At 33.3% G+C, this 15,887-nt stretch overlaps 2 protein-coding genes across 3 annotated transcripts in view; one reads left to right on the top strand and one right to left on the bottom strand.

Annotated features, from left to right (window-relative positions):
- Positions 1 to 15,887, top strand: part of LOC105193005 — a 64,946-nt gene that overhangs the window by 525 nt on the left and 48,534 nt on the right. The window lies entirely within an intron of this gene.
- Positions 6,664 to 13,711, bottom strand: LOC120357097 (retinol-binding protein pinta-like). Of its 2 annotated transcripts, XM_039446756.1 has the most exons (6): positions 13,388 to 13,711; positions 10,707 to 10,888; positions 9,921 to 10,080; positions 8,871 to 8,976; positions 8,403 to 8,766; positions 6,664 to 8,150 (listed from the first exon to the last, which is right to left on the bottom strand). In XM_039446756.1, the coding sequence occupies exons 2-6, from the start codon at positions 10,876 to 10,878 to the stop codon at positions 8,035 to 8,037; spliced, it is 918 nt and encodes a 305-aa protein (XP_039302690.1). In that variant the 5' UTR covers positions 10,879 to 10,888; positions 13,388 to 13,711; the 3' UTR covers positions 6,664 to 8,034. The 2 variants fall into 2 exon arrangements, with proteins under 2 accessions (XP_039302690.1, XP_039302689.1); XM_039446755.1 differs by lacking the exon at positions 13,388 to 13,711 and having other exon boundaries at positions 10,707 to 11,205.

Here is a 15,887-nt window from a genome sequence, read left to right as displayed (position 1 = left end):
AGTTGGTCGGGGATTAAGATAAATGGCTGTGCACTGAGGAAGAGATAATTAAAAATTTATTTGTAAAATATAAATTTCTTTTACTGAAATAAATCTTTATTTAAATACGACATAATACAAATTTATTTCTAGCAAACAAATCAATTGATAAAAAAATAAGATATATCACGAAACAAATGTTTATTCCGCGCAGTCAATTTTTTTTATAATAAATATCAAAAGAAAACGTCACAAGTAACACTTGCTTCTGAATATTTTAATTTTTTTCTCAGTGTCGCAGACGAGATTTTAAGCAATATTTTTGTTTGCTGTTGACGCACGTCCCGTTTTTCGAATCGTTTGCAATAATTGAAAATTTATCCAAGTATTTATAATCGACGATTTTGTAAAAAAATTATTACACCTTTGATGGTGCCAAAAATTCTGTGATGCTCGTAGGTAAGAGCAATTGAACGAATTGTGGAAAGGAGTTTCTCCGATTTAAAACGTAATTTGACCTCGCCTCGTTCACTCACCCAAAGAAAAATTATGTTTAAATTGACGAAATCGTTTCTTTAACTTTTTTTTTATTTTTTATTTTTTATTGATGTGAAAGTATCTTTGCGGAAAATAAAAATTTGATTTCAAGAAATGACGTTGTTAAAAGTTTTAATTTAAAAGTAACTGAATTGTTTGTTTAATTTAAACAAATAATGGTTTAACTCAAGAAAAGCACACAGAAAAAAATTAGTGTTAAATCAACAATTTGTTGTTTCACATGTAAGCAAGAATATAAAATCTTGATAGAATTTGATAATCTTAAAATTAATCCGACATGAGTTGCTTACGTGAAGAAACAAAATTTTAACGTTAATGCTAAATTTTTTTACAATTTATATATTTAAATACTAAAAAGCTTATTGTCGAAAACCCTTCCCCTCTCCGAAAAATATGTTCATATTTAGAGGATATTAATTATTTTATTTTTATTAAAAAGATGATAAATTACATTATTTTTATAGAAACATCAAATTATAAAATTTAATTTTTGTTTTAACAAATTTATTTTATAATTATAGTCTAAATAAAATTTCAAGATTTCATAAAATTTTAAATAATTGAAATATTAAAAATTAATATTTATGTTAATTAAAATAAAAATATTTATGGAAATAAAAAATAGTAATTTATATTTTATATACAGAAATTTCTTTACGTTAACAAATTATGTCTATTTAAGATTATAAATATTTGATACTAATTTTTGTTCTGTGTACTGACAGAAATTTAAGAAATAATTTATTTGTTCCGTTTTTAAAACTATATTTTATTTTTGAAAAAATTTGCGTTGCACAATCAAGCCTGTTTCTTTAATTCTAACAAAAAGGACAATTACAAAATTTCTTCGAGTGAAACAATTTTTTTTTTTTTTTTTACTCTAAAGAAACTTTTCTCTGAGTGCTCACCGCAATATGTGTATCAAAATGCAGTAAGGAGCAAAGTTGAATCCCACGATAATAACTTTCTTTGCATAAGTCTCGTAAGGCTTTTATCGAGATTACAATGTCGATTGAAGTACAATGAAATGAAAAGCGGCGTGAATGTGAACGCTGATTTTATGGAAATTCGCGCGACTGCTCGAACGTTGAAGAGCAAACTCCAATTAGCGCGATGTTACTCGCCGGCCGATGAAATTTTCTATCGATCGAAGTCTCAGGGAGGGTAATTGCGATCGAGGAAGACGGGAATGGAAGGTTCTTTATTAGCTCGACGAGAGCTGCAAATGTGCCGAGTGAATAACGCGTGAGACGTGCGGAAACGTGGCGTTTAGACTCGGTCGAGGAAAGCGTTCCTGACTCGCGCTGAACTTTACTTTCATATGCGACACGATTTAATATTTTTTATGTATCTTCTTCAAACATATACGAGAAAGTGACTAAGATAGATGTCTGTAACGTTGGAAAACAAAGTTTTATGACATAAATGCTACGAACGTTCCGCAAAGTAATTCGAGAGCCTTGGAAGTCACATTGCCAAGTCTGGAAAGATTTGTATTTATAGAACTTTTTAAATTGGATATTTTCTTGCTTGCATATATGAAACAATGAATTGTTGATTTAATACTAATTTTTTTTTCGTGTACTGGCAGAAATGTAAGAAATCATTTATTTGTCCCGTTTTTAAAACTATATTTTATTAAAAAAAAAAAAAAAAAAATGCGTCGCACAATCAAGCTATTTTTTTAATTCTAATAAAAAGGACAATTACGAAAATTTCTTCAAATCAAAGAAATTGTTCTTTAACCGTACAGCAATGACAAATTTCTTTAAGTGAAACAAATATCTTTTTACTCAAAAGATGCTCACGCAGGAGCAGTTAGAGATGGATGAGTATTTAAATTACAAACGACCAAAGATCGCGTTTGCAGTCAAACGTGCACGTGTCGTGACGAAATTCAAATATCAATCTCCAATTTGACGCGTGGGCGCAAGTTTTAGGCCAAAGCGTTGTTCGCGATGTAGACGTATATAGATTCGCAAAATCGGAGCACTCTCGCTTATAGAGCCGCGACAATCGCGCACCTGTGCGACGATTCTCTCTCTCTCTCTCTCTCTCTCTCTCTCTCTGTCTCTCGAGGTCTCGGGGATATCTATCCTTGGACGATCAGCGAATCGAGGCTGATGGTGCTCGCGGGATATACGCGTTATCGATGCACGCGATTCGTCAGCCGCTCCGAGGCCGACGTGACGTCGTCGTTCATAAAGAGGTTTAAGATCGCGTTGTATAGAGCCGTTTTCTAATATCCGTTTCCACACAGGCGACCCTAATGCGAGGCCTTTCTCCATTGATCCTGAAGAACGCGAGTCGCAGTTCGAAATTGAAACGCGCGGCGATGCCGCTGAAACTGAATTTCGTACACCTGCGTACGCACTGAGAGAAATGTTTGGTAAAATCAACCAACGTTTGATTGACCAGCGATGAAATACGAAAGTTTTATAATTATAATTACTAAATATATAGTTGCTTTGACCAAACAATTTGTGGCCTTAACCGAATAATTATTTTCAGACAATAAATTACAAAAGTTTTGTTAAATGTAACCAAGTTTTTGGTATTGGTAACTACAAAATTCAATTGATCACTGTTCAATCAAACGTTACTTAATTTTACTAAACATTTCTCTCAGTGCACCAAAATTATTTTCAAATCTATATCCATATCAGCTAAATTTTCAGTTCTTTCAACTAGCATTCTACAGAATTCCACTTGTATTTTTCTTTCGGAATCGACAAATAACACAATAGATATAAAACTTGACGGAATCTTTTAAATATTGAAATACTTAGAAATTCTTGTACACGAATTATACGATTAATTTATCTATCGATTTATTTGAAAAATATGGTTGCTTTCTATTTCGCTTATTTTTTTTTCAAGTTTTTTAAAGTCTTAAAAATTTATAGCTTCATCACATGCAACTTGTTTGTTTTTTATAGCTACTTATGAGAGATCTTTCGTGATTATAAGAATGCGACGTGGAACTGCTGGCTGTCGCCGTTAGGTTCACTCGCGTGTGGCCTTTGACCTAAAAAAGTACATGCTTGACCGATCTCTGCGAACCCTCATTATTGCCCGTTGTACGTACGTTGATTTGCTCCGAGAGGGCCAAAAATGGTTAAGACCGAATGGCCTTTCACTGAAAGTTCAACGTTCATCAACGCTAATCTCTCACGCTTAACTCAATTAGTGTTTAGCACAATCATCCGGCAGTGATGCTAACTCTAATTGGCGATAACGAATCAACTTTAATTTAATGTTATTAATTGGAAGCTGATATTTTAGAATTAACCTAACGTTATTGTTAATTGGAAAATCATAATTATAAGAATTTAACGTTATATATATACTATATATATAAATTAATAGTTGAATTCCTAATTAAAAAATAATTTTTAGTAACAAATTATTAATTACAATATTTTCTGTTATAGTTTACCGTAATACACAGACAACGTTAAACGAACTTATTTATTTATGTGCGCATTAATCGATAACGTGCGACTGCAGTTAATCGCGGCAAAGTTCATTCCCTGACAATCGCTTCGGTCGCGAGATTATTTTTACTTTCCTCAAGTTTCCGAGGCACGCGTACTTTAGAAAAACAAATTGCGACGCACTCGATCATTTTTATCGAGTGTCGATTGTCATTAGCTAGCCGCATTCATTGACCCCGTGCTAATGAATGCCCTTTAGCGAAAGGTCGCGCGGTTGGGTCAGCGATAAAATTCAACTGCGTATTATTAGTCGCGTTATTCCTCGCGGTGTCATTTAATTAATATCGAGACGCTTCGCCTTTGTCCATCGATCGTTCGGTAAACTCCTTGACCTTCAATAAATCCACCCCGGTGGGACTTTACACATGGTCGTCGTCGCGTAAAGGAAAAAAAAAAGCAGCGACATTTTTATTTGCGTCGCATCCTCGACCCCTCGCTGCAACGCTCGATTGATCGACGCGTGCGATGTATTTATAAACGTGTTCCTGAATGAAATTGAGGAAATGCGCCGCTCGATCGTTATGTAGGTGCACACGCGTGTGCCCACGCCCATTTGGAAATATTTTTTTCTTAAAAATTAAATTATCTTACATCACTTCATATTTTTACGGATATGATTTTTCTGCTTATATCACACGTGAATTTAATAAAAAAAAAAGGAATAGCATTTTTCAGTCGCTGAATGAAGTGAAATCTGTCTTGTAGAATCTTATTAGAAAACATTTGTTTATTGCGACACATAACATGACGCTTCTCACAAGTAATGCATTACCAAATTAGAAATAATATCTTTAATTGTAAATATTTCTACGGTAAAAAATTTTTCATGATTACCAGTAACTTTTCATTGATTTTTAAGTTAAAATGATCACTGCAATTTATCAGTGCCAAGTAAGCCCCTGGTGATCAGTGATTATCCTGATTTAGATTTAGAGAGTAATTTTCAAAGTAATTTTAAAAGATTTGGAGGGCGCCATTATATTCAAATCGATTCGTCGATTAATAAATGACGCCATCGCGAGCTTGCATCATAATCTTCTCAGAATTGCATCTCGTCCATGTGACTTGTATCTTGTGCATTGAATGAGTTACGATACGTTGCGCCTCTCGTTTCGTCATTGAGAAAAATCCTGCTCACGGAGCAGAATCCTATCGTTTTGTTCTCGCGTCGTTTCCGTCACGTCGCAAAGCGGAGCCTTACATACGAGTATAGGAGCGAACGCGCCCGATGTCTCGAGGATCCATTGTCTTCCTACGCTCCTACGCTCGTCCTTCTATCTCCTTTCTGCTCTCCTTTTTTCACGCACGGAATCGGTACCGCGCTAACAAAGAACATCGCGAAGGAGTAAAAGGTGTCGCCGATAAAAAGAGAAGCAAGTCTGAATTTCTTTCAAGGCGAGGTCTTTTAAATATACAGTTTAATTGAACGGAAAATGTTTGACAATTTAGTTAAGAATGTACAAAGAAAAAATGTCAGAAAGGAGCTACACAGAAGGAAATGAAATGTATTTTAACTCAATCAACTTGCGAAACATTTTGCAATAATTATTATTATCCACATTTTTCTTTGACTCACACACTCATTAGTCAAATGCTTATTCGATTGGAAAAATTAAGTATTATGCATATATTTTTATCTACGAAGATACTTGTTTAACAATTTTTATTTAAATGTTTTATTTAATTATATATTTTATTTTATAATAAAATATATAAGTCTTTATTTTTCTTTCCTTTTTTTCTCTTCTCTATCCATCTATCCATCTATTTCTTTGTCTCTCTATGAAGTGTCTCTATTAAAGTAACTGTTCGTCACTTTACGACCTTGATGCAAACAAGTTTTCCTGAATATTTCGCAACTGCGAGGCAATATCATTTGCAGTCACAGATGTGGCTTCCCTCCTTCCGGATGGTGAAGCCAGCCGGATATTGGCGCGATCGAAATAGTGAGTCACGGTCGCATTTCGTATGGGGTGCGTCCACGGGGGTGCGTATAATATCATCGACGAAATTAATCATTCCCGGAGGTTGCTACTGTCCCGTGCAAGCGACCTCTCGTTATTCGAAACTCGATCAATACGTTGATGATGAGTCGAAAGAGTCAATTTTCACGATTTCTCGTCTAATTAAGAACGTGTAATATTTACGCAATTATCACTGGACATTTATAAAAAAAAATTATTACGTTTAGAATTATTACTAGGTATTTCGAAATAGTAATCAAGCGTCTCTATTAGCTTCTCGTTTCGTAATCTAACCGAACTTTTAATCCGCGATACCCGTTCGTATCGTGGATTCGAACCTGTTCGAACGCGAATGTACTTCAAACGTATTAAAAATTAATGAAGATTGAAATATCCAACTGCATTATCGTAACAATTCAAGTCACAAAGGCGGTTAGGGCTAATGCCAGCTCGAACGGAACGAGTTGAGTCTTACTCTGAAACACAAGTGAACGGGACAGCTGAAATGTTCGCTGGAAGCGGACGGCGAAATCGTCTTGTTTTTCCGGCGGGCTCGGCACAGCCCTTTCTGCTTCGGCGAAGAGTCCGCCTAAAAATACGACACGGCTCGCTGAGAGAAACGGAATTCCCTTCGTTCTCCGTCCCTTCCGATTCGCCAATTAAGACAATCGTCGATTACTCAAATCATTTGGAGTTTTACAATTTTTTTTTTTTTTTTTAGTAATATTGCGTTAAACATAATTATTTATAATACAAAAAGAAATTTGATGGAACATTGTATAATTATTAGCACACTTTATTTTAATATTATACTAAACATATACTGCGTATACAGGGTTGGGTAAATTAATACATTTTGTTTTAACTAAATTAAGTTAAAGTTGATGGTTTATAAAATTAATTTAGTTATGTTAAAAGTTACGTGAACAAAAATCTGACTATAGATGAGAATGGCCAAAGTATCGAGACAATTGAACCTATAGAGGAAGATTTTATATAAATATTTATTTTTACAGAATATTGGAAAAAATTGATCGAGAAGAATCGCGACTGGATTATGGAGGATGAGAATAGCCCAAGTATCGAGATAGAACCTATAGAGGAAGATTTTCAGCAAACATATTTATAACTTGCACTAAAATCACATAAAATCATATTGCATAACTCTTTATGAAGAATCGCGACTGATTTATGGAGGATGAGAATGGCCGAAGTATCGATACTTTGGCCATTCTCATCCTCCATAAATCAGTCGCGATTCTTTATAAAGAGTGATGCAATATGATTTTACGTGATTTTTGTGCAAGTTATAAATATGTTTGCTGAAAATCTTCCTCTATAGGTTCTATCTCGATACTTTGGCTATTCTCTTCCTCCATAAGCCAGTCGCGATTCTTCTCGATCAATTTTTTCCAATATTCTGTAAAAATAAATATTTATATTACTTATATGTATCCAATTATATATTAACTTAAATATATATTTAATATACATATTTAATAGACTTAATTTTCGAAAAATTCTCAACAAACTTTTAATGATTGTCGCTTAAGCAATAGCTTGTATTAATTGTGGGACGTTTATGTTTTCTCCATACTTATTTTATAAAAAATATCCTTTACTTTACATTATCCAGTATTGCATTAATATTTATTTACTTTACCGTAATTACCTATTAGTTCCTGCATTGTCCCATTCGTACCGCCATATTCGATAGGCAAGGTATCAGATGGAATATCTTCAAAACACTTTTGGTCTGAATACACGTAAAATCTATTTTTTAACTTTTCTGTCAGAAAAAGTCTGAAAGTGCTAATAAGAACATTAAGGATTGATGATGCGTAAAAAAAAACAATTTTTTGATATCTCATAGGATAGCACTTCTGCCATAAATGGGCTACATTTTTTAACACAAAGGGAGAGAATTGAAAAATCTGGCGCGAAATCGGTACTTTGGCCATTCTCATCCTCCATAAATCAGTCGCGATTCTTCATAAAGAATTATGCAATATCATTTTATGTGATGTGTGTGCGAGTTATAAATGTGTTTGTTGAAAATCTTCCTTTATAGGTTCAACTATCTCGTTACTTTGGCCATGCTCATCCTTCATAATCCAGTCGCAATTCTTCTCGATCAATTTTTTCCAATATTCTGTAAAAATAAATATTTATATTACTTATATGTATCAAATTATGTATTAACTTAAATATATATTTAATATACATATTTAATAGACTTAATTTTCGAAAAATTCTCAACAAACTTTTAATGATTGTCGCTTAAGCAATAGCTTGTATTAATTGTGGGACGTTTATGTTTTCTCCATACTTATTTTACAAAAAATATCCTTTACTTTACATTATCCAGTATTGCATTAATATTTATTTACTTTACCGTAATTACCTATTAGTTCCTGCATTGTCCCATTCGTACCGTCATATTCGATAGGCAAGGTATCAGATGGAATATCTTCAAAACACTTTTGGTTTGAATAGACGTAAAGTCTATTTTTTAACTTTTCTGTTAAAAAAAATCTGAAAGTTCTAATAAGAACATTAAGGATTTTTGATATGTTAAAAAAAACAATCTTTTGACATCTCATAGGATAGCACTTCTGCCATAAATGGGCTATATTTTTTAACACAAAGGGAGAGAATTGTAAAATGTGGCGCACAGTTGGATTGGATCCATCTATATAGAATGCCACACCATATATAGATCCTGCGGGATAATACTTCATCGCCGTTTCTACCGTCAATAAACAGATCTGAAAAAATCGCCGACTCAGAAATAATGGACATATATTAAAAATACATTATCGTGACAGCATCCCCTACAAATCGTTCGAGCGATATGTTATTTTAACATTACCTTTATTATATTTGGTATTTCGTGTACATTCGGGTCATTCAGAGTTGGGCGTATCAGAAAAACGATTCTTCCTTGACTGTCCGGCTTTCGCAGAGGTACAAATATTCTAAACGGTAAAGGGAATATTTCTGAATTTTTTGAAGAAGTTAATATATTGGATGATTGCAAAAGTTTGCATCCGATTTTTATGAGAAACCAGAAAGATTTCGTCGCAATGCCGGCACTCAAATATGGTATTGCTTTCAGAATAAAAAGAAAAAGAAAACAGAACAGAATTGTATTCCACTAAGGTACGAACAACGTCATCATCAATGTCAAAATACTGTTCAGAGCGGAATTGATCGTAAAAATAAAATCCATCCAAAATAATATCACCATTTTGAAATTTTCTAAATCACTTTTCAATTGTTCCTGAACAGGGGCACAATCCAAATAAACATCCCGAATATTTTTTGTTGCGGTTTCAACTCTCATTCCTTTTCGGAATTAGTATAATATAACGCATATACGAGGGTTGCCCGAAAAGTAATGCCCCATATTTTGTTGTTCAAAAACTATTTGTTCTACAAAAATGTTTTATCTACACGCTCTATTTTCCTACATAATCTCTTGTATATAACTTTTTATTTTTCGTTTTTTTGAAATATTTTTTTTACGCACAAATCGAATTAACAGCGTCTGACGATAAACTTACTCATGGAATTATCTTTTGTCCATCTCTAAGCAATGCCATAAAACAAATGCGAAAAAATGTTTCTGACATGGACATACTATATACCATGGTTTCTCATTCATTTATGAAATTGATCACGAACTTTTGCAATCATTGGTTATACCTTCTAGTTTTACAATAATTCAATGTGATAATTTATCGCTAGCTAATTTTTTATGTTTCCTAAAAGAATTGCAATAAAAAGAACCGAGATTGAAAATTAAATATTGTATAAGTAATAAATAAATACTAATTGTAAGTAGTAATTTATCGATCGACCTAGTGGTGAAAAGAAATTTTACTCAGATTATTTATTTAAACTCTGAAATAACTCTTACCCCAGATCAAGCAGCTCTTGCATTTCCGGTCGAAACGGATCCTTGTTTGTATACCACTCCGATAAATCGGATTGCTGCTGGTAATAGTTTCGAATCCTGTCCTTAGTTTGCTCGACATCAAATTTGCAAGTTCTCAGAAATCGTAGAATGAGAAAATCACCTGCATAAAAATTAAAAATTTCCTTTAACACTATAATTCAATTGGAAACAGTGCTAAATCGATACGAATTATAAATTGAACTTTTTATTAGGTGTGCGAATTGATTTATAAAAACATAATTAAAAAACACATTTGATTCATAGGAATTTATTTTCTGATCGATGCGTGCGTGTCGCGCGTATTATTACGTTCCTCTTGACAAATAAGAATTTTAAAATCTCGGATACACTGCATAGAATAAATATAGAGACAAAATTATTGCTAAAAAGTTATTTATTAAATGTATAGGAAGGTACGATATGCGCGCACACACACACACATAATTTTCATTGTGCAAACGTTGTTTAAGTTAAAAACTGATGAATCACAGGATACATCGCTCGATTATATTCTTTTCTCATGTTTTGCGTTTTAATCATCTTGTATATTAAATTATTAAATATTAAAATTTTGCGGATTTATCACTCTATTTTATTTCAATTAACAATTCACACTAAAAAACAATATTTTTTTAATGTTTCTAAATATTTTTTTAATAAAATTTTATTTAATTAATGAGCTATATTTGAATTTCATCGAGTAACCATATTTGAAGGCGTCTACTATGTCACCACTATCATGTTTACCATTTTGTACGGGCAAATCATCGCTTTCTTCGATCCAGTGTTTAATTTCCGCGACAGCATTCCTTCTAGTCTCGTCGGTCTCGTTCAAATTTTCCGCTGCATATTTCTTATCTTCGCTGGTCAACTCCTGTTGAGCGTGCTGCACGGTGCTGTTGTCGAAACCAGTTGCCATCGTGATAATACTGCAAAAAGATAAACGCGATGCTTTGAAGAGACTTGTATCTGCGATTGATAAAAATACATGGAAATAGGTGAAGCACAATCAAGACGAAGCCGATCTGCGGAAATACGATCTTACATAATGAAATTTGTTAGTATAATTTAAAATTAATTAGCGTAGGCAATGAGCTTCAAGTATGGTGCCATTTGCAATAGATGAATGAGATTATAGACACGTACTTGATATATATTCTAGAGAACCCGAGTCGAAAAGAAACTTTAATCTCCAAATTACTTGCAATAATATTTTACACTTTTGTCTTTTTGAATAAAATGAGTAGAAAATGAACTTACTGAAAATTGCGCAAAATAAATAAAGAGATGTATTTATTTAATATCTATATATTTATAACTGAAAAAATCTGGAAAAAATTTTTTATATGTAATTATGTGTAATTATATTTCAAATATGTTCATGTATATTTAAATATATACATAAACTTTAGCATCAAACCGGACCAAAGACAAGCAATAATAATCAAGTAATTCTAACTCACATATATTTGTATTATGTACAAGTAGGACAAACATTGTACATTATTATACGCGAAACTGGTTTTTATCTCACTAAGACCTTCATCAGCCGCTATGAAAAATCTTAACGCTAACAAAAATGGTTACATATTCTAACTGTCATACGAGGTCAAAATTCAAAATTATACAAAATTATAGGATCTAATTAATAATCTCACGTTGGAAGTACTGTAAAAATACAGAATCTATCCAATAGAATTTCACAATTATTGTTCTCTGTTGTCATTTCCTGCGTACATTTCCTCTCCATTATTTGTCTTGATATTAGAAAATCTTTGCGCATTACATCTGACTAGCCATCGGATGAATCTTGTCAGACTAATAATTAATTCTGTGAATCCTTCTTTATATAATTGATACTCGTTACACAGTAAAAGATAAAATGTCCCAGACAGTTCACTCTAAATTTTAAGTAAAAATAGCTCAAAAGTTAAGATAAAATAACTCTTATTTTAAGTTATTCAGTTATTCAGTAGACTTTCTGGGACATACCAAAAAGGTTAAATTAGCATTTTATTTTTCACAGTGTATGAAGAAGGAGGAACAAACAAGTTTGTCGACAGGCAGACGATCTGTTTTGTCAGTATTAAGACTTTTTTATAGCGGCTGATGAAAGTCTTACAATTAGTGAGGCAGAAACTAGTTCCGCGTTAAAATAATGTACATGTTTGTTCTTGTACATTATGCAAATATATGTGAGTTAAAATAAATTGATTATTATTGCTCGTCTTTGGCTCGGTTTGATGCTAAAGTTTATGAACATACGAGCGACACGAATTATAATAAATATATGTATATGTTCGCGAACTGAGCTCCGTTCGCTCGAGTTCGGCGGAACCAGCTGCTGATTCCGTTCCGCGAGAACGCGGGATGGTAGTGTGACAGAGATAGTGGCACAGCCTCGCAGCGTGGTTGAGAGGAAAGCAAGCACCAACACAAGCTCAAGAAGGACACTGAACGAGAGAGGAGGCGAGTGGAATGATGGAGTATGAGGAAGCGCGAGAATGTAGGAGCGAGTCTAGACCAAAGAGATTATACTAGAAGGAGTAGGTTGAACAGAGATAAAGAGAGAAGGAATGAGGCAATCGAGTTGGATGATTGTTGATCAAGCAACATTAATTATTGCACAGTCACACGAGGTTTATATTTTCAATAAAGTCAGTTATTAATTGTCCGATACCAGGCTTGGGTAGTAAATAGTTAAAAGGTTAATAATTTTTAACATAATTTAATTAATATTAAATGCATTAATTTGTAACTTTAACTAGTTATTTTTAAACATTAACTTATTAACTTTTTTCTACGTTAATTTTTTTTATCTGTCTTATAAATGACAGTATAATACGTCAGTACCATCTTCAGCACTTGTAAAATAAGTATTTTTAGCAAACCACATACAGGTGGTTTGCTATTTTATGACTCACTACGAAAGTAAACCGATCGTTATTTTTAAATAATGCTCTTATTTAAATTTAATAATTACTTTAATAATGATAAATTTTAATAGAATTATATTTTATCGATATACCATATGTGAGGTTGTATTTTACATTATACGTGAAATCGTATTTTTAATAATTTAATTGCAAAATGTAAAAATTGCAAAAGAACATATATCTACATATAAAAAACAATATTTCTTCTTTACTTCGTATAAACTTAAATTATAAATAAAAAAAAATTTATTTGATAATTTATACTATAATTGTTTGTTATTTAGAATAATGCAATTTTAAAAATTACAATATTCAAATTTTATGTAAATAATGATTTTGAAACTTAACTTTTATTTTAACTTACGTTAATTTAATCTTAATGTAACTTTAACTGAGTTAATTTTTTATTCATATAACTTTTAACGTAACTAAATTAATTTTATGTGCCATCAACTTTAACTTAATTCAGTTAAAAAAAATTTATTAACTTACCCAACCCTGTCCGATACAATGGTGAACAATTAAAGTTTCTCTAAAGGTACTGCCGAGGTGCCACGCGTTTACTCACACTACGCGACTACTGAGGCTACACAATAATTTTCGAGTGTCGAACGGATTGCTTAAATGTTTTACAACTTAACCATCGATAAATTGATTTAGTGCGATAGTTGATTGCAATCACGTCAATCGAATGCACGAACGCCCGTTAGATCGCACAAGGATCTCGCGTAACTACGGAAATTCGGCTAAGTCCTCTCAAATTATCACGTTATCGAGACGTCTTAACCGTGTGTTTGCTAATTCGCTTCTGGGCTTGGGAATCGGCAGGAATGCTGGTCCACGCCCAAAATTGCGTATTCGATCGTGGGGCAACCGCTAGCTTGACGAAGTTGGGTGGGAACATCTAGTTTTTTTTTAATGTCATGCGAGCGCGGAATTTGAGTAAACAAGTGATTACGAACAGTTGTCGAATGTTTTAAGCTGTGATGCAATTTCACGAACGAGAGTCGTGGCTATGAGATTTACAGAATGCGAGAAACGGAAAGGAAGGCCGTTTGCGCGATATCAAACTAAATAATAAGATACGTTCAAATCGATTGACGGACCGAAGTCGAGAATTGTCTGACGCGAATGATACAGAAATATTACTTACGATTAAATTGAAGGGAATTAATTCGAAACTTTACAATACATTTCACGATCTTTAACAGTATATAATTATATATTTATTTATATATAATATTAAATTTATGTATATTTATTAAAAATTTATTAAAAGTTTATTGATTTATAGACATATTTCTATGAAAACAAATAAAGTTTGTTACAGAAACAATTGTTTTCTAGCGCTCCGAAGCTTTTGGAAAATCCCATATATATTCACAATCAAATCTTTTTTCAAGATCGTCTTGAAATGTCAGATACAAAAGCTCTGGAACTTGAGACGATTTTAAATGTAAGAACAGAGTATGAATTACGACCTTAGATCTCACCGTGATTAGAAATCCATACGTGATGAGAGAGAACGCACGTGACACTTTATATAACGCATAAAGAGATAAACTTGCTAAGTTACGATCGAGCAATGTTTTGTTTCTGTTGATAACCGACAGAGTGATTTCTCTAATTTGTGGCAATAAGTGCGAGACACTAGCATTTACAGATCATAGAAGCGCATTGTAACGTTCGGATAAACGATCATCGGATTCAAACATTCGCTAATTATCTGCGTTAATTTATTAGCCCCAAATAAATTAATCTGTTCAAATACCAATTCTTCCTTGGCTGTCGGGCTTTCGTAGCGGCAATACTATTCTAAACGCAAAAGAAATGTTCTTGAATTCTTTGAAGAAGTTGATATACTTTGAATTTTCACAACAATACAATGTGACAATTAGTCTTGGCTGGCTCTTTTTTATTTCAAATGAAAGGAACTAAAGTCGAAGTCGGATGAGATCTATCTCGCTTGTCTTGTCCGGGCCGACGATTTCGCTTCTGACTCGTTGCAGGTCGCGTCGCATCCTCGACCCCTCGCTGCAACGCTCGATTGATCGACGCGTGCGATGTATTTATAAACGTGTTCCTGAATGAAATTGAGGAATTGTGCTGCTCGATCGTTATGTAGGGCACACGCGTGTGCCCACGCCCATTTAGAACTATTTTTTTCTTAAAAATTAAATTATCTCACCTTACATCACTTCACATTTTTACGGATATAATTTTTCTGCTTATATCACACGTAAATTTAATAAAAAAAAAAGGGAATAGCATTTTTCAGTCGCTGAATGAAGTGAAATCTGTCTTGTAGAATCTTATTAGAAAACATTTGTTTATTGCGACACATAACATGACGCTTCTCACAAGTAATGCATTACCAAATTAGAAATAATATCTTTAATTGTAAATATTTCTACGGTAAAAAATTTTTCATGATTACCAGTAACTTTTCATTGATTTTTAAGTTAAAATAATCACTGCAATTTATCAGTGCCAAGTAAGCCCCTGGTGATCAGTGATTATCCTGATTCAGATTTAGAGAGTAATTTTCAAAGTAATTTTAAAAGATTTGGAGGGCGCCATTATATTCAAATCGATTCGTCGATTAATAAATGACGCCATCGCGAGCTTGCATCATAATCTTCTCAGAATTGCATCTCGTCCATGTGACTTGTATCTTGTGCATTGAATGAGTTACGATACGTTGCGCCTCTCGTTTCGTCATTGAGAAAAATCCTGCTCACGGAGCAGAATCCTATCGTTTTGTTCTCGCGTCGTTTTCGTCACGTCGCAAAGCGGAGCCTTACATACGAGTATAGGAGCGCCCGCGCCCGATGTCTCGAGGATCCATTGTCTTTCTACGCTCCTACGCTCGTCCTTCTATCTCCTTTCTGCTCTCCTTTTTTCACGCACGGAATCGGTACCGCGCTAACAAAGAACATCGCAAAGGAGTAAAAGGTGTCGCCGATAAAAAGAGAAGCAAGTCTGAATTTCT

The sequence above is a fragment of the Solenopsis invicta genome, chromosome 3, assembly GCF_016802725.1.
Source record: "Solenopsis invicta isolate M01_SB chromosome 3, UNIL_Sinv_3.0, whole genome shotgun sequence".
Classification (NCBI taxonomy): Eukaryota; Metazoa; Arthropoda; class Insecta; order Hymenoptera; family Formicidae; genus Solenopsis; species Solenopsis invicta.
Note: the sequence above shows the minus strand (reverse complement) of the source record. Positions and strands in the feature narration are given on the sequence as shown.

What these genes read in the sequence shown, in the direction of transcription:
- LOC120357097 (XM_039446756.1), bottom strand. Translation starts at nt 10,878, where the DNA reads ATGGCAACTGGTTTCGACAACAGCACCGTGCAGCACGCTCAACAGGAG. An exon ending in CAAGAGCTGCTTGATCTGGG is followed by an intron (nt 8,977 to 9,920) that starts GTAAGAGTTATT and finishes TTTACCGTTTAG; the next exon opens with AATATTTGTACCTCTGCGAA. An exon ending in GACAATGCAGGAACTAATAG is followed by an intron (nt 8,151 to 8,402) that starts GTAATTACGGTA and finishes TTATTTTTACAG; the next exon opens with AATATTGGAAAAAATTGATC.